We start from the raw sequence: 18,882 nt of genomic DNA, 5'->3' as shown, positions 1-18,882 counted from the left end.
TCAATGACTTAGATGAAGAAATAGAGAATTATATATAAGTTAGGAGGCATCGTAAGTTGTGTAGATGGAGGTAAGAAGTTGCAATCTTATATATGCAGAATAAGTAACTCTAGCAGATGCAGTTCAATGTAGGGAAGTATGAGGTGATCCACTTTGGATCCAAGGCAGACAAATAAGAATATTTTTTAATTGTGAGAGACCAGGAGCTGTAGAGGAGCAAAGGGATTTAGGTGTCCATGTATGCAAATCACCAAAAGCTCGTGCATAGGTACAAAAAGTAATCAAAAAGACTAACTGAATATTGACCTTAACTCAAGGGGATTGGAATACAAAGGGGTGGAAGTGATGTTTCAGCTGTATAGAAACTTGGTCAGACCCTATCTGGAGTACTGCATTCAGTTTTGGGTACTGAACGTCATGAGGAATACAAAAACAGAAAATGTTGGAAATGCTCACTAGGTCTGGCAGCATCCGTGGAGAGAGAAACAGAGTTAATGGGCTGGCTGTTATCAGCTCGCTGCCGACTTCGGTGGCGAGCTTCAAAAACGGCAGGCCGTCCGCGTGGGCCGCACGCCAAATAGCCGCCGCGGTTCCAAGCGCGGAAGCTCATTTAAAAGGCCAGTGCGGCCCGCGCCCCCAATCACGTGGAGGGGATGGGCTGTCCGTCCCCGGCATTGGCGCCAGCTCCCTGTGTGCAGGCGCTGAGGCCATTTTTTAAGGGCTGTTAGCCCTATCAGCATATTTAAATATTTAAAGATTGATTTAATTACATTAAAAAAATACATTTCTTTTGCCCCTCTCCCACCTCCCCAATAACAATTAAATTAATTATTTTCCCTCCCCCCCCTCAAAACACTTACCTTCACCATCTGACCTCCCCCCACCCCAAACTGCACAAACCTTAAGCTACAACCCTTCCCACCATCCCCTATACTCATGAGGTTTATTTGACCCAGTTTCCGCCCCCCCCTCCACTTCCCGCACTGAGAAACTTGCCTCCTCCCCCCTCCCCACCAGTGTTACACCTCGTTTCCCTGGATGGGGACCTGAAGGTGCGGGTTTGCTGGCTGCTGGGCCGAAGATCACAGCGGGACACCGGGGGTGACGTAAGTTTATTTAAATTAATTATTTTAATTGATTTCAATATTCAAATTATGGTCCCATCGCCCAGTGGTGGGGAGGCCGTCATGGTGCCTCACCACCGCCGGGAGGATCGGGTAGGGCCCTGCCGGGATCGAAATCCGTGGCAGGCCTCATCTGGGGCCATCTTCAGACCATCCCCGCCACGGATCCCAACGTCAGGGGCTCCTTAAAATCCAGCCCAATGTTTCAGGGCAATGACCTTACATCCCTAAGCAAGGATTCACCACCATCCCTCCTTCTCCACCCACCCAGCCCTTCCCAATATGGTTAACAGGGTCCTTGACCCTGCCTGATCCATTGCTCGCATTTCTGCTCTCACCTGCTTCCCCCCACTGCTAGAAACATGATTGGGTTTCCCTTGTCCTCACCTTTCACCCCAGCAGGCTCCACCATTTCCACGACCTCCAGCGTGATGCCACCACCAAACAGATTTTCTCCTTCCCCTCCCTTCCACTTTCACCCTATTTCCCTCATAAAAGATATATTTGCCTTGGAAGAGGTGCAGCTCAGATTCACCACAACAATACCAGGGTGTAAATAGCTATATTACGAGGACAGGTTGCATAAAAATGGCTTGTTCACATGAGTTTAGAAGGTTGAGGGCTGATCTAATCAATGTCTTCAAAGCGATAGAGGGATTTGATAGGGTGGATATGGAGAAGTTATATCCTCTTATTGGGGTATTCAGAACAAGGGGCATAAACTTAAAATTAGAGCTAGACCATTTAGGAGTGAAATCAGGAAACACTTGTTCACCCAAAAGGTAATGGAAATTTGGAACTCCCTTCCCCCAAAAACTGTAGATGCTGGGCCAGTTGAAATTTTCAAGACTGAGATAGATAGATTTCTATTAAGGACACGGAACAAATGGAATTGAGCTATAGATCAGCCGTGATTTAGTTGAGCTCAAGCAGCTGAATGGCTAACTCCTGTTCCTATCTTCCTAAGCTAGCCACTTAAATACATTTTATGGCAACGTTTGTTAAATTGTTTAATTTTCTGTATTACTGCTGCTAGTGATTCTCAAATCCTACCCCCAGCTTTTTACACAATGAAATCAGACCCTGTCTTACTAATATTGAACTCATCGATTACCTAACTACATGTTAGCACTAAAGTTGCCTTGTTGTTCAGAGAGCTTTTTGTTGCCCGGGCCTTAGACAGATTCTTCCCTGCCCGCCTCATCGTGACAAGTCTATGGTGAAAGATAAACATCCATTTGAGAAGTTGTCTATATGAAGATCTCTCAGTAACAATTTGAAGACTTCATGCAGTCGTCACCCACATTCAATTGATCACACTAATGTTTCTTAACAACGAGCCGATCTCCAGGGGTGTTGATCATGGAGAGCTGAGGGATGCACCATTTTATAACACTGCACTGTAAGGACCATGATGTATGTTGGCTAAATAAGTCACATTCTGCTTTTATTACAGTGCTGTGGAATTTTTATTGGAGTTTTGAGGACTGAATTCCACAACTGCTATTATCTTGTGAAAACTAATCAATGACTTTGATTAATCCTATATGCGTGAATGATAGATTCTATTTATGTATACATAATCTTTTACATATTAATGTAATTGTAATCCATTATTTTATTTTTGAAGCTGAGAATGGACTGCATGCTGGTCACCAACGGGGATAGGCACCACCATGCTGCACCATGGACATTTGACAAAATTATTTACTCTGCCACAGACATGGGGCAATTAATCTGAATATAAAGCCATCCTAATGCCCTCAAAAGGCAGTCCAATTCAAAACTCAATTTGTCCTATTTAGTGAGATATCTGGCATTGTTTTTACTTGCACAAGTAGTCAATGTCTGCTGCACACTTGATGTAGCGCTGTAGAAAATTCGGATGGATGTCCATCTGTCCGGAGGGATCTTGATCTCTTTCTCTCCCCTCTTGCTCGCTCTCTCCCTCTCTGTGTCAGTCCCTATCCCCTCTCTGTGTCCATCCCTCTCCCCCTCTCTTTCCCTTCTCTCCCTCCCTCCTCTCTGTCTCCTCCCCCACTCTGTCTCCCCCCCCTCTGCCCCACCCTCTGTCTCCCCCCCTCTGTCTCCCCCCCTCTGTCTCCCCCTCGCTGTCTCCCCCTCCCTGTCTCCTCCCTCCTCCCTCCCCCTCCCTCCCCTCTCTCTCCCTCCCCTCTCTCTCCCTCCACCCTCTCCCTCCACCCTCTCCCACCCCCCTCCCACCCCCCTCTCTCTCCCCCTCTCTCTCCCCCCCTCTCTCCCCCCTCTTTCTCCCCCTGTCTCTCGCCCCTCTCTCTTCTCTCCCCCTCCCCCCTGTCTCGCCCCCCACTCCCCCCTCTCTCCACCCCTCCCTCCACCCCTCTCCACCCCTCTCTCCACCCCTCTCTCCACCCCTCTCTCTCCCCCCTCTCTCTCCCCCTCTCTCTCCCCCCTCCCCCCTCTCTCTCCCCCCCTCTCTCTCCTCCCCCTCCCCCTCTCCCCTGTCTCGACCCCCACTCCCCCCCTCTCTCCACCCCTCTCTCCACCCCTCTCTTCCCCCTTCTCTCCCCCCTCTCCCCCTTCTCTCCCCCCTCCCCCCTCCTCAACCTCCCTCGCCACCCTCTCTCCCACCCTCTCTCTCTCTCTCCCACCCCGCTTTCTCTCTCTCTCTCTCTCCCACCCTTCTCTCTCTCCCAGCCCCTCTCTTTCTCTCTTAGTACAGAGAGGGTGTGTATAGACTGTAAAGCACAAAGCACTCCAAGCACAAACATTATTTTTTTTTTTAAAAGGCTGAATCCTATCCCTCAGAATTGATTCTAACAATTTACCTACCACCGAGGTCAGACTGACTGACCTATAATTATTTAGTTTATCCCTCACACCCTTTTAAATAATGATACAATGTTTGCAGACCTCCAGTCATCTGATACCTTGCCTGTATCTAGTGAGGATTTGAAGATGATCCTCAGCGCATCCATTATTTCAACTAGTGCATTTTTTATTACCCGGCAACAATCATTCAGAGACCAAGGACACTGATACAATGTTGCCGATTGCCTTTTGAAAAACTGGCTAACTGGTTTGTTCAGACACACAGACTGTCTGCCAGCATATACTGAAGAAAATAAGAGAGTGCTGTCCCTCTCTCTGTTTAAACCCTATTTATTATACTCTCAGATTTCTGAAAATTCAAACCAGATTAATTTCTTAACTGAACTGTAATTGCTGGTCATCACTGGATGAATGAGGAGTTGAAGCTTCGGATGTTGGACATTGTTTTATTCCCATCGGATGGCTGTGAGGACTTCAAGCAAACTTGGACTATTCCACATTGGAAGATTCCACTTTGGCAGGAGTGTAAATCTGCATGGACTTTATTATATTTGCTTTTTTAAAAATGTTGTTTATATCCTAGTAGTGTTTAAGAATTTAGTTTTTTCTAATTAAACGGTTAATTTGTTGGTCTAAAGACACCTGATTTGGTTCGCCTCATTCGGGGGTTAATAGATGGTTCAATTTGGCTGTGGCTTTCTTTAATTCAGAAAGTTTAAAGTGATATGTTAGGTGATCTGTGAAGGGACAGGACTGAATCGACAGTGCATTTCTCCCGCTGCAATCAGAATCATATATTTTGATTGGGGACTTTGTCTTGAGCAGTCAGTCGTAACATATTAATCATCTTCCAAAGTTCTCTTGATTCAGGAATCGTTCCATTAGATTGGAAAATTGCATGTGTTACTCCACTGTCGAAGAAAGATGAAAGACAGAAACCAGAGAATTGTAAACCAGTTGGCCTAACATCTGTTGTTGGGAAATTACTAGAGACTATAATTAAGGATAGAGTGATGAAACATCTAGAAAATGCTCAGCTGCTCTGAGACAGCCAGCATGGATTTGTAAAGGATAGGTCATGCCAGATGAACCTGAATGGATTTTTGAAGAAGTAATTAAAGTAGTGGAAAGGGGAATGTCTACGGATTTTATTTATATGCACTTCCAGGAAGTATTTGATAAAGTTTCTCAAGACAGACTGTTAGCTAAAGTTGAAACCCATGACATTGCAGGCAAAATATTGGCCTGGTTAGGGGATTAAATGATGGGATAGAGAGCCACATGTTCATTTTAATCGATAACACAAAGATATGCAGCGTTGTAAGCAGTGTAAATAGAAGTATAAAATTACAATGAGATATTAATAGGTTAAGTGAATGGGCAAATGGATTTTAATATAGGCAAGTCTGAAGTTGTCCACTTTGGACTTAAAAAGGAAAGATCAGAGTACTTTCTAAATGATGAAAATCTAAAAGTAGAAAATATCCAAAGAAACTTAGGGAGCCCATGTACATAGATCATTAAAATGTCAGGTACAAAAAAAAACCTAAAAGTCTAATCGAACAAAGGATTAGAATACAGGGAATTAGAAGTTGTGCTACAGCTATACGAAGCACTAATTAGACCACACTTGGAGTAGCGTGTTCAGTTTTGGGCACCACACCTTAAGAAGGGCATATTGACCTTGGAGGGTTTGCCGTGCAGATTTACTAGAATGAATGCCTGAACTTCAAAGGTCAAATTACAAGGAGAGATTACACGTACTAAGGTCGTATTCCTTCGAATTTAAAAGATTGCAAGATGATTTGATCAAAGTTTTTAAGATAGTAAGCAGAACTGATAGAGAGAGACTATTTACGCTGGTTGGGGAGTCTAGGACTAGGAGATCTAGACTAAAAATTAGACCAGGAGTAATGTTAAGAAACACTTATACATGCAAAGGGTGGTAGAAGTTTCAAACTCTCCTGCAAACAGCAATTGATGCTTGGTCAATTGTTATTTTAAAATTTAAAATTGATAGTATTTATTTTAACCAGTATTAAGGTATATGGGGCAAAGGCTAGAGATAGGTTGCCAATCATCCAGTATCTCATTGAATGGTAGAGCAAGCTTGAGAGGCTAAATGACCTACTCCTGATCTTGTGTTCTTATGATATTACCGAATGAGTTACCGATTTTATATTTCATACCATTTTATTTTCCATTGAATTCGATCAAAGGTTAAAATTACTCCTGGAGAGCACAGACAGAGACAGAGAGGCAGACGGAAAGCATTCCTTTCCTCCACTTAATTTGAGGTTTTTTTTAAGCAAATGAACACGTTGAAATTTGAAAGCAAATAGAAACAAGAGGTATGAATAGGGGAAGAGGATAAATAGACCTGCAGCTTCTTGCCATGTGTTCTGAGGGAATGGTGATTGGTGGGGGGGGGGGGGGGGGGGGGGAGAGAGGGGGGCGGTGGGGAGAGATTAAGAATAAGGGGGGAATGGATGAAGGGTTAAAGATGTGAGAAGTGACAGTAGAGCAAGGAGAAGGGGAGCATATAAGGGTAGTGCAGGTGGTTCAAAAGGGAAGAGTTTGGGAGAGTGATGATGTGAATGAATGAGGGGAACAATGGGAGTAAGGGGTTGGTAGGACTGATGAAGGACTTGGAAGCAGGGAGGTGGTGAGAGAAACATGCGTGATGAAAGAAGAAGCTAGGTGAGGAGCTGTTGAGGGCTGCAGGCCATATTTTCCCTGCAATCCACAACAGAACATGCACCCTTTATTCTTAGTGGTTTCTTTCTGCCACACACAAACTGAGAGGAAAGAAGAAAAAGCAGTGAAAGTAACAAAAAGAAGAGAAGCATAAGATAAGAGAAAAAGAAAGGGAGAAGCAGATAAAAAAACTCAAAGAGTGATCAAATAGTTGATTTTGTAATGCAGAAGAGCAGCTAGCAATTATGATTCTTTGATTCAATTTTCAATGAATTTTAAATCAGGGCCTGCATAGAAAATAGCTTCAACGGGGAACTTGTGGCACAGAAAAAATAGCACAAACAGATGATACCCATCACTGAAATGCCCATTAAAAGGAATATAAAAAACAGACTTGCATTTATATAGCGCCTTTAATGACCTCAGGATGTCCCAAACCACTTTACAGCCAATTAAGTACTTTTGAAGTATAGCCACTGTTGTAATGGAGGGAATGTGGCAGTCAATTTGTGCACAGCAAGGTCCCACAGACAGCATTGAGATAATAACCAGGTAATCTGTTTTGTTGATGTTAAGGGATTATTATTGGCCAGGACAATCAGACTTTCCTCAGGTGTTACTGTCACATAGATGTGACAGTAAGTGACAGGAAGTAAGTGTGAGAACAGGAAGTGTTAGACAATCCAAAATGTTATTGATACATTATCTGGAACCGTTAGAAACTGCAAGAGGTGAATTGTGTGTCTCATAAATAGGATTTCTTTTTTTGATGAAATTTCTTCTTTTTCTGTTTATTATATTTTTTCCCTTTTCTTTTGGTTTCCTGTTGTCAAGCTGTGAGGACAGCATGTTATCTGACAATGCCATCAGCACTGTACAAACATAGCCCAAGATGGCTTCCCCACTGATTTATTTACCATCATCTGTGAGAGAAAGTGCTTGCCTTCTCATTGGCACATTCCCAAAATGGCCTGGATAAAACTATCAAATCAGGTGCAGAATTGCTACCAAAAACCCTACTCTTCAATGCAATACTGCATTGAAGCTGCAGTACACTGTGCCACCATACCACACTAATATGCCAAGCAGGCATTATGAGTGATTAGACTTTCTGATTGCCTTCCAAAATGAAAGCTGCATTTGCATTGTTGCAACATCACATGAGTGCTCCTGATGTGCAGGTCTGGCACAGACAGTGTCAATCCCAAAGTAAACTCTGCAGGCTTGCTTATATGAGGTAGACATGGTTTTAAAAAATTGAGTCTATCCAGTCCTTGTGAATCCTACAAGTTTATTTTGGGGTTGTTAACAAGTGAGCAAGGCTCACAGTTCCCGTGTCAGCAACATGAGTATCCAATATAAAAAGAGCTTTGAATTTTTATACTAAATGTATGCTTGAAGCTGCATAAATGTTGTACAAAATCTTCGGACACAACTGTCGAACTGCACCATCTCTACTGAAAACCAACAAAGATAGTGGTTTGACAGTGGATTAATGTGTCTCCCACCAGTCTAACATCTGGAGTTTACAGAACACAACATCAATCAATCCTTGTCATTTCAGTACAATCTGTGGGAACCTATTTCATTGCTGAAGTTGTGTCAAATGCAGTGCCAGGAGGTATAATGTGCACATCACACCTGCTGGCACATCTGTCAACACTTTAACTCTGATAGGTGTTTCGAGATTACTTCACCATTGGTGAGGACCTAACTTTTGTCAGCTCATTTTCTTGTCAACTCAATGTAATTGAACAGCAAGCTTGATGAATAGATGCTTTTGAAGCATCTTAGCTGAACCTCGGCTCTCGTGTGAATACTTTAAGTGAGCTGTAAATGTCTGACATGCCTCCAGAGGCATCTCTCTCATTTCCAATGCCTTGACGGGCATCGCCCAGCATTTGGGTCCCAGGCAGAGAAGGGTGGGGGGGGGGAGGGGGAATGCCAATGGCATAGATATATGGTAGCAGACTTTTAGGAAGAATACAGGAGACCTACAGAAAGACATGACCAGGCTACAATAACAAGATGCAGTTTATATAAAAATGTGAGGTAACACGTGTTAGCAATAATCCATCAGCTATCGATCTATGAAACGTAACAAAGTACATAGCATTAGAATTTATACAGAAGACAATTACCATTTGCTTGCACACATAGGTTGAATTTAGTGAGCCCACCGGCATGGACCTGAAAGTGTGCGCCGTTCCTGCTAGACAAGTGGACAGCTGGCCTAACTCGGTGGGCGGCCACTTTGTATAATGGAGGTGCGGGGCCTGGCCAATTACGGAGTGGGGTGGGATGCGAGATGCCAAATACAGCGTCAGATGACTCCAGGGCAGGTGCTGGTGCCGTATTTAAAGACCTGCCAGCCCTGCTTGCATTGCGACTACCTCTTCACAACTGAGACCCAAGTTGCAGTGACTTTTGACCCCCTTCCCCCCACCCACCTGAGGTGGACCCTGCAGGATGGCAGAGGCAAGACATAAGGTGGTCCCGCAGTTTAGTGATGCCTCCCTCGAGATTCTCCTCCAGGCTACTAGGGAAAGGCGGAGAGACCTCTTCCCCAGCAAAGGCAAGAAGAGGTCCTCCCGCCTAACCAAGCAAGCCTGGATAGAGATTGCTGAGGAGGTTGGCAACCGTGGGGTCACCCCCTGGATATGGGCACAGTGCCACGAGAGGGTCAACGACCTCCTTTGTTCTGCCAAGGTGAGTGCTCCACACCTCATTCCTTTTTAGGGATTGGAATTGGCTACACAGGAGGAAGCGGGACATGGGGAGGGAGGCACTGCAACGGCAATGGCACAGGGGGTTAGGCATCACCTCATCCTGACAGATGCATGGCTGCACCTCAGCCACAGGCTACCTTTTTCGCAGCTCACCCCCATTAATTCGAGAGTGGACGGGAGGATAAGCTATATGTGATTCCTCAGCAGGGGACAAGGGGCTGACACTAGCAGAACTGTTATGTTGATCTTTCTGTGAAGTATGACTATCTCCCTCTTTCCACCTGCAGGACAAGAAGGCCCATAACAGGAGGGAGACAGCCTGGACTGGCGGAGGCATCCAAGATCTTTGGCCTCTCAATAGACCAGAGGAAGAGGCATTGGAATTGGCAGGGATCTAGGGCAGTCACTCCATATCAGATGGAGAGGCTGGAGTCTCCAAGAGAGTGAGGATTTGCTTCCATCGACATACAGTTCACATCTGGTGACCCACATCACGTATGTTTTGAATGATGAGATCTGCGCAGCCTAACCCACACCTTTGTGTTCCTTCAAGCAGGTCACTGGCCGCAGGGACTCCTGCAGAAGAGGGACAGCTGTCAACTTCTGAGGAAGTACTGCAGTCAAAGGAAGCATCTTCCTATGATTCTCCTGCACCTTCCACCAGCGCAGATACTTTCACTTCGGTGGGTTTCCGCTCGGCTGTAGAATCAGGGTCACAAGCTGGTGAAAGCAGCGCACGTGTACCTAAGCAGCTGGCTGAGGCTTGAGACAGCCGAGCCCTCTGACAGTTGGAGGACTCTGGGTGGCCAGGCCCATGCTAAGCTCCAGGCTGCTGCTGATCCTCTGGTGTCAACAACACAGGGCATGTTGGAGTTGCAGGGAGGGGTAAGGCAACATCTGGTGGAGATGCCAGAGACCATGCACAACCATGAGCAGATGATGGTGGAGTCCATCCATGCCATGAATGCTGCCATGTCTCAGGCATGTGAGCGCATGGCTTCCTCCATCGAGAGGTTGGTGACCCTCATGGAGAGCCAGATCCTACAAATGCGTGCAGACCTGCACACCATCACCTTGGCCATGAGCCTCAGTGGCAAGGTGAGAGAAAAGCGAGGCACCTGGAGTCTTCTCCAGCTCCTTGTCCTTCTCTGGTGAGCAAGGAGGTTCAAGTGAGCCTTGAAAGGGAGGAGGAGAGGCTGACCTCCACAACTGGGGGCTCCCCTCAGGGCGCTCTGAATGGACACCAGCTCCTGAACCCCTCTGCCGGTGAGCCCACCTCCAGCAGCCATGACGCCTAAGGAGAGACCTGCACCAGTACAGGAAACCCTCAGGCAGTCAGGGTCCTCCAGGCCTTAGGCAGCCAGAGGACGATCACTGAAGTCATCACAGGCCAAGGGACAGCCTGATCTGCAGCCTGCCTCCAGCCCAGCTGCTAGCGCAGGGGTCATACCTCTTACAAGCACTCGTAAACATATAAGGAAAACCACATAGACACACTGGGGGTTCACGAGTATTTGTAATTTGACATCTTCTGCATCATATCAAGTTCTTTTGTTTAAGCGATTAACCTTCATTGTGTGAAAGTGATTATTCTTTCATACATTTACAGTGAGCTGCCGAATTCACGTTTCCCCCTCAGAGGAATGCCAATGCAGGCACAGCCCTCATTTGGAAATTATCCCCCATGGGCCATAGCATGTGGTTCAGCTGGGCGCTAGGCACGGAACACAAATAGAAAGGATGTAACAGACTGCATGCATTGATGTGACTTTTTATTGCTTTTTCTCTGAGTGACCATAAGGGTGAACGAAAGCAACAAAGTATGAGACTGTCTCTTGCCTCTTTGGCCCATCACTCAACCTGCCTGGTCTCCAGTGCAAGGGCTTCAACATCCAGTGCTGCTTGCTCTGCATTCTCTTCATCAGTGCAGGGCCTCCCCACCCACCCCCTCTCTGCAGTGCTGGATTGTGCAGAGCACAACAGACCTCAACAATACGCAAAACCTACGCTGGGACATATTACGGGGCTTCATGGATTGATCCAGGCACCAGAATATCATCTTTAGCAGCCCATTGACCCATGGCAAGTGATGTACCTCTCCTCCGCTGCATTGCCCACAGGCATCAGTAGCCATGTCTTCAATGGGTAGCTCTTGCCCTCGAGAATCCATCCTTGAAGGTGAGTGGGGGGCCTGAAAAGCTGTGACATCTGGAACTGTCAAAGTAAGTAGGTGCGGTATGCTCTCTAGTGCAGGTGGGCCCTTCTTGGCAAGGCCAGCTGCTGCTGCTCTCGTTGTGGAGCTTCACAGGCAGGTGCAGATGCCTCCTGGGCCTCCTTCCGTTGGAGGCGCCGTATCAGGCCATGAAGGTCCAAAAAGACAGGGTGTATAAGACCCATGCCACGTGACCAGTAGGCCAACAGAGCGCTGTCAGTTCAGAGATAACCCTGTCTTGGCAACTGAACTTTTGCTACTTCTCTCAGGAGACTCCCTGATGGCCTTCAGTGCCCACTTTTGCTGATAGCTGATCCTCTCATCCAGCAATATGAGCAACCAATCATCTTGCCCAACAGTTTGATCACACGCTACAGCCACCCAAACTCAAGCCCCCACCCCTTGCAGACCACCCGAGACACTGCTCAGCTGGCATTCCCTCCCAAGAGCCCGAGCCCCCCTTGCAGAGCACCCAAGAACCCAACCCCCCTTACAGAGCATCCAAGACCTGACCACCCTTGCAGAGAGCACAGCACTGTAGGCCAATAATGGCCTCTGCAGCCCCTCTTCCCCTATTGAGTGCTGGTCATGGCTGCCTAGCCATCGCGGCAATGAGGCCTTGCCTCGGTGCCACCAGCTTTTAATGGTCAGGAATCTGAAGACACTTGAGGGTCGCTCACCGTCCACTTAATCCCAAGCCCCCCATTGAATCGTGATAAATTAAGTGCAAATATATTCAAAGTAAGTGCTCTCCAATTTAAATTACATTCCCGTTGTGTCGGGGCAGCGATGCTGCCTTGGTGCTTTCCCCCCACTAACTAAATCCGGAACCAACGTCATGAAACTGAATTTCCAGGCGGACGCTTCCAACACAATTCTCCATCCACCCAAGCCTCAAGTCCTGCTCCACACTAAATTCAGCCTAAGATGTACATTATTACTGTAACTGCTCTGAACAACTCCAATACCATGTATTCTTCTATACCCACCAAAAAACCAATTTATAGCAGTTTATCTGTAGTAATGCTTTAATAAAACAAAAAATACCAACTGAAAACAATTTTAAAAATATGCCCACATGATATTCATGTAAAAGTTGGCACTTCATGACTGAACTCTTCCAAACCAGTCTGGGCAGATACGCTTTATCTAATATTTCTTCTATGGATTAGTATCAAATGGTGAAATTTGGGTTCCACTATGATGTTAAAGTTGTTCTCAGTCGATACTGTCCTATTAAAATGTCACTAACAGCTTTTTATGAGCATCATTTACAGCAGATGCACTAATCAGGATGCTGCAGGTTTATGAATAGTGAACTTTGTTCCTCTGATGCATTCACTTTCTTGCAAATATGAGTTCCATTGTTTAGAAGAAACAAAGAATAAATGCGTTTTCTAAAGCTTCTTTTTCTTTCAGAATCCAGGGATCGACATCGGGGATATTTCTGAAAGAATAGCATTGAGAAAACATCTTAAATGTAAGAACTTCCAGTGGTACCTGGACAACGTGTATCCAGAGATGAGAAGATATAATAATACAGTGGCCTACGGTGAGGTAATAACTTTTAAAAAAGGTTTACTTTTTCTTGAAATCAAAGGTTTTGCTTAGGGAACAAGTGCCTCCTCCTGTGTTTATCCCCTCATCATTCATCCATTTAGAACAGATCATAGTACAGAGAAATTCCAACAGAGTAGGCTTCCATCAGGTCTCGCTGTGATCCCACCCCAAATCCTGAGGATGGGTTATTTAAATATTAGCAGCAATCTAATGGGACACTGGCCCAGCAGGATTTCAGGTTAACTTTGGCCATCTGTCAAGGTGAGGGGTGTGGGGCAGCACATGGGGGCCAAGGGGTCATCTGGCCAAAGAGCTGAACTCCAAGCTACTTTTCTGACTCTTGGTCGCTGGTTGATTATTGTGTGAATATGGTATTGTTGGGCACACGTACAGCCCCACATTGCCAGTATCCTTGCTTCTTGAAGGCATACTTATGGTCAGACAGGAGGCATATGTGGTGAGATTTCTGGAGGAGAGTGGAATCCTGTCAGATAACAAGCCCCCCTCCCCTCCCCACCCCACCCCACCACACCCCACCTCATCCACCAAGAATGGTGTCAGGAAAGAGGAGAACAAACAGAAAAAAACATTAACACCCATCTTTCAAAATCCATGTGGGAGCATGCAAGGGACAAAATCTTGGCAAGAATGGGTTTCATCTAATTTTCATCCATTTCCTGTCTCTCTCTGTTCAGTGGAATTTGTAAGCTATAATCCTGCCACCTGCTCCATTCCAAACTCCCTTGGTTTACATGGTTGCTTCCTATTAAATAGAATATTTATTTTCCTGTTGTTCCTTTACAAGTGCTTACTCCTCTTCCTTTAAACAAATGTAAATGCACTTATAAACGGGTGAAGCTTTCAATATATTTTGTTTGTGGCTTCCTGACTGCCCCTTTTGTAAACTTTCTCTTGTTGTTAAATAGGTAACAACTTGTATAATTGTAGTTTTACTGAAGAAAAGTACTCTAGCAATACAATTGTTCCACATTTTCTGCAGTTTGGTGTAGGAAAACTAATCTTACACATTCCTGAACATAGTGACAGCTGGATAGCCTCACTGGGGCCAATTTTTACCCAGCCAAATCAGTGTTAGCCAGGTGCCAATGGCTTCAAAATGGAGTTGGTAGACTTGCCATCCCCAATAATGCCAAAGATTCAGCTGCCGCCATATTTAAAGGGACCTTAGTGGCAGGAGCGCCCACCTGTTTCAGGTAGTAGGCCTCTACATTTTGCAAATAGGGGTGTTATGATGAAGTTAGGATCCTTATTGCGATTCCCAGATGCACAAGGGTAGAGTTCATGCTCCAACTATGTTTCCTGCAATTCAATGGCCTAGTCAATAGGAACCATTCCAATTTTTCCCATTTTCTGATGGTCAATATGTACTTCTGTTTCTGGAGAGCAGGCCCTGGATTGCCAAACAATGCCTCTTCCTCATACCAACCTCATACAGCAACACAACAACTTTACTACCCATCAACCATAGGCTAAAACACCATTATATCACTTTCAACAGATTCTATTCTGTGAGTGTCCTTTCATTTCAGTTTTGCCTGGCACTTCTTCTTTTTCCTCTCTCTTTCCCTGACATCAATGGCAAAAGCCGACAAATATTCAAAACCCAATTTTAATCTTTATAAAGGCTGAAACAGTATTTGCCCTCACATGTAGGCACTTAATTTTAAGTGGGAACATGCCTTTAAATTTGAGCTGCTAGCCAGGTTTTCCAAAAGCCCAATCCAGTTAGCTGCTGACACAAAGCAAAACACGTGCTGGGAGTTTATGGTAATTGCATGTAGTTGGCTCGGTATGTTATGAATGAGTTTTGCTAAGACCATAACATTGAAGTTTAGACATTTCTAGGAAGTTTTAACTATTAAAATGGCAGAGCTTTAAATTTAGAGTATAGCCTCTGCTTCAGGCAAAGTCTTGCTGTGTATGCTGCATTTAAACTAAACTTTGCAATAGTACTGAATACTTTTTCCTAGTTTCTGTTTCATTGGAATATTCTATTCCTCATAGGTTCATAACAACAAGGCAAAAGATTTTTGTCTCGATCAGGGTCCACCAGACAACCACACAGCCATTATATATCCATGTCATGGGATGTCTCCTCAGGTAGGCAGAGTAATTCTATTGATCCAGTGTTAATGATGCCAATGGATGGCTACACTTTCTATTGCTGAGTGAGCAAATTGCCAGTGAAATGTAGATAGTCAAGGAAGGACAAGAATTAAAAGTGATCAACAGCAGTCATGTAATGGTTAAAACAAAACAATATGGAGATAATTCTGCCATCTCCCAACAGGAAAGACACTCTCGAGAGAAGTTTGGCAGAGACAGGGCTATGGTATTAGCCCAAATGTTCTCACCCTTGTACCCTACAGCAAGCACAGGATCATGGAATTACCTTTCATTTTGAAGAAATCTTAACTGGTTTAACTTCCAAACTGGCATTACCAACAAGCAACTTGTTGTTAGGAGTTACAAAGCAAGTTAAAAGGAAATTGAGGAATGGATAATGTACTGAATACTGAGCATTTCCACTAACGTCTCCAGCTGAGGTGTAGTAATATCTATGGTTTTGATATTTCTACCAACTACGAGAGAGCCTTGTTTGTTGAACTATACGATTGACCGCATGTGGCTATACACACATCCAACATGCTGCCACAGGTGTGGGTAGTGACTTTTTCAATTCAGACAACTTGGGCCCCTGACCTGAGGACAAATGTTTCCTGTCCCTCCAGCCAGCAGTGGTCAAAAGTCTAGTCCAGACATACTTCCAGACAGAAGAATCTAGCCATATAAGTATTACTTTTATCGTGCCAGTAAATGGTATGTATCAATGTCCTCAACGGTTTATCAGGCCAAAAAAAAAAAAATTGAGCGCTGGCATTGTTTTAAGTATGTGCATATGTGTGTTTGGAATGCACGCATGATGTTCACAGCTTCCTACATTGTATCTCCAGGCTATATTTTTGAGGTGAGCAATCAAGAATAACCTGAAGTTCCGTTGCTGGAATGGGACTGAAAAAAGCTACTAATATCAATTAAAACTGCTAAGTAAATGCTCTGTGAGTTAATTTGGAAGATAAATTAACATGTAGTGTAATTGGTACACCAGAAGTGTTTGCAATTGAAATCTATTTTGTCGTTCCCTAATTATTTCCTCCTCTTATGCACAAGATAACTTCTTATGCCAACTTTTTTAAGATATAAAGTTTAGCACAAGAGGATATTCAACCAAGTCATCTGTGCTGAATTTAGATCTCTCTTGGGGACAGATTCCCATTTTACTGTTATGTCTTTTTAATTTTCATTTTCTTTCAGTGAATACCCAGAATATTTTTGAATGTCATAATAGATTTAGTATTGATCACCATTTGTGGCAAAGCATTTCACTTTTCAATAACTCTTCACATGAAAAGGTTTATTCTATTCTCCCCCTTTATGTATTGAGTGACTAGCTTGAGATCATGACTCTTACCTTTAATTTTCTTACCAAACGAAAGGTCCATGTTTTCCTTTCATATTCATTTTATCATTTTGACCATATTCCCTTTTAATCTTCTCAGTTTGAGAGAATACAGCCATAATTTCTGGTACCTTTACTTATAATTCAGACCCCTCGACCCCACCATCATCTAGTATATCTACATTGCACTTTCTACAGGGCTAGCCCATCCCTCCTGTAGTCAGGAGTCCAAATCGGAACGCAAGTAGGTAAAATTTCTGCTGCTGCACTCTTGGCAAATCACAGACCAGGTGCACAGCTTCATGATACGGGTTCCTGGTGGAAGTTAAAAATTAACCACAGTAAACCAGATATGGCCTAACTGTAGATTTGTACAAATTCGTTATTAATATAGTCATTAAATTCCAAAAATGAATTTACCTTCTTAATGGCTTTTTTAACTCTCTCCTGCCACTTCTCAGGATTCATGCTTCTGCGCAACTAGATCCTTTTGCTTCTCTGCTGCATTGAGGAATTTACTATTTAAAATATAATTCCATTTTTAAATTTCTATTCCCAAAATATATTAATTTACATTTTTCTGCAATAAATTGCATCTGCCCCTTAATATGCTGACATGTTTATGCCTTCCTGTAGTCTTATGCAATGTTTCTGTCAGCTTGTTACTCCTCCCAGTTTGGTATCATCAGTTAATTTTGGTATTCATCCTTTCTGTCTAAGTCTTGATCATTTATTTATTTGCAAAACATTGGGGCCTTGATTTTAACTCCAGGCAGATTTTGCACTGGTAGGTTTAGAGGTGTTGCTGCAGAAATGTGTTGCCAGTCCACTTGCCAAGCATTCATGTATTCAGGGTGGAATTGTCAGTCTGGGATAGGGGAGGCATAAGCTTTCATTTTGGAGCCCAGAGGAACAATTCTATTCCTCCTGGTCTCACAAAGGAAAGAAACACACTTACATTTTCAGCCTCTACTGGGGTTGATCAATGTCCTACTTGGTTCAACCTGGCAGAAAAGCCCCCCTCAGGCCTGAGTTAAAATTGCAATTGAGCCTTCATAACATCATTGGGACCTGACTTAGGGATCTAAAGAAGGTACCTGCCAACATTGGGCAGGTATCCTTGCCCCCTGCTAAGAGGAGCAGGTTAAAATTGTGGACAGTGAGACCTTGGCAACAGATAAGTAAGCTGAGCAATTTTAACCACCCAAATTATCCTGATTTTGATGGGCAGATAGGGTTAAAATCTCCCCCAGTACTCCAATCACTGACGTGAAGGGCACCTCTACCCATAGAATGGCTGTCTGGGGAACATCTTTTGCTGGAACTTTTTCCGTTTGCATTTCAACCATACCTATACCTCCATTTTCTCTCTTATACATAGGAACATAGGAGGAGTAGGCCATTCAACCCATCGCGCCTGCTCTGCCATTCAATATGATCATGACTGATCATCCACTTCAATGCCTTTTTCCCACACTATCCTCATATCCCTAATGTCACTTGTATTTAGAAATCTGTCAATCTCTGCTTTAAACATACTCAATGACTGAGTTTCCACAGCCATCGGGGGTACAAACTTCCAAAGATTCACAAGCCTCTGAGTAAAGAAATTTCTCCTCATCTCTGTCCTAAATGGCTTCCCCCTTATTTTGAAATTGTGTCCCCTGGTTCTACACTCCCCAACCAGGGGAAACATCTTACCTGCATCTACCCTTTAAGTATTTTGTAGGTTTCAATGAGATCAGCTCTCATTCTTTGAAACTCTAGAGAATACAGGCCCAGTTTCCCCTGTCTCTCTTCATAGGACAGTCCTGCCATCCCAGGAACAAGTCTGGTGAACCTTCTTTGCACTCCCTCTCTGACAATAATATCCTTCCTAAAATAAGGGGACCAAAACTGCACACAGCACTCCAAAGTGTGGTCTAACCAAGGTTCTATACAATTGAAGCATTAATCTTATACAGTATTTTAACAATTGCTGTCTGGAGATCCATAGAAAAAGCATCTACCACGTCCCTCAGATATACTTTCCATAAATACACAAGCCAACTCAAGATCACACATTACACATATTGCACCACAAACAACAGGTATTTTTTTTCTCCACATCAGACAATTGTTGGAAAGAAATAAAAACAAGAAATGCTGGAACCACTCAGCAGGTCTGGCAGCATCTGTGGGAAGAGAAGCAGAAATTGTTGGAAAGGCTGTGTCTAGAAGGACAGCCTCCACACATATTCTAGCAAGATCCACATATTCAACCATTCT

The 18,882-nt window shown here is 44.2% G+C and overlaps 1 protein-coding gene across 1 annotated transcript in view; it reads left to right on the top strand.

Moving 5' to 3' along the window:
• galnt17 (polypeptide N-acetylgalactosaminyltransferase 17) overlaps positions 1-18,882 on the top strand; it is a 388,163-nt gene that overhangs the window by 335,636 nt on the left and 33,645 nt on the right. Inside the window, exons 8-9 of the mRNA XM_068010281.1 lie at positions 12,993-13,130; positions 15,159-15,254. Of these exons, the coding sequence (XP_067866382.1) occupies positions 12,993-13,130; positions 15,159-15,254 (234 nt within the window). The remainder of the gene's footprint in view (positions 1-12,992; positions 13,131-15,158; positions 15,255-18,882) is intronic.

Source organism: Heterodontus francisci, chromosome 30 (genome assembly GCF_036365525.1).
Source record: "Heterodontus francisci isolate sHetFra1 chromosome 30, sHetFra1.hap1, whole genome shotgun sequence".
NCBI lineage: Eukaryota > Metazoa > Chordata > Chondrichthyes > Heterodontiformes > Heterodontidae > Heterodontus > Heterodontus francisci.
The sequence above is the reverse complement of the archived record's forward strand: the minus strand, read 5'-3'. Positions and strand labels throughout refer to the sequence as shown.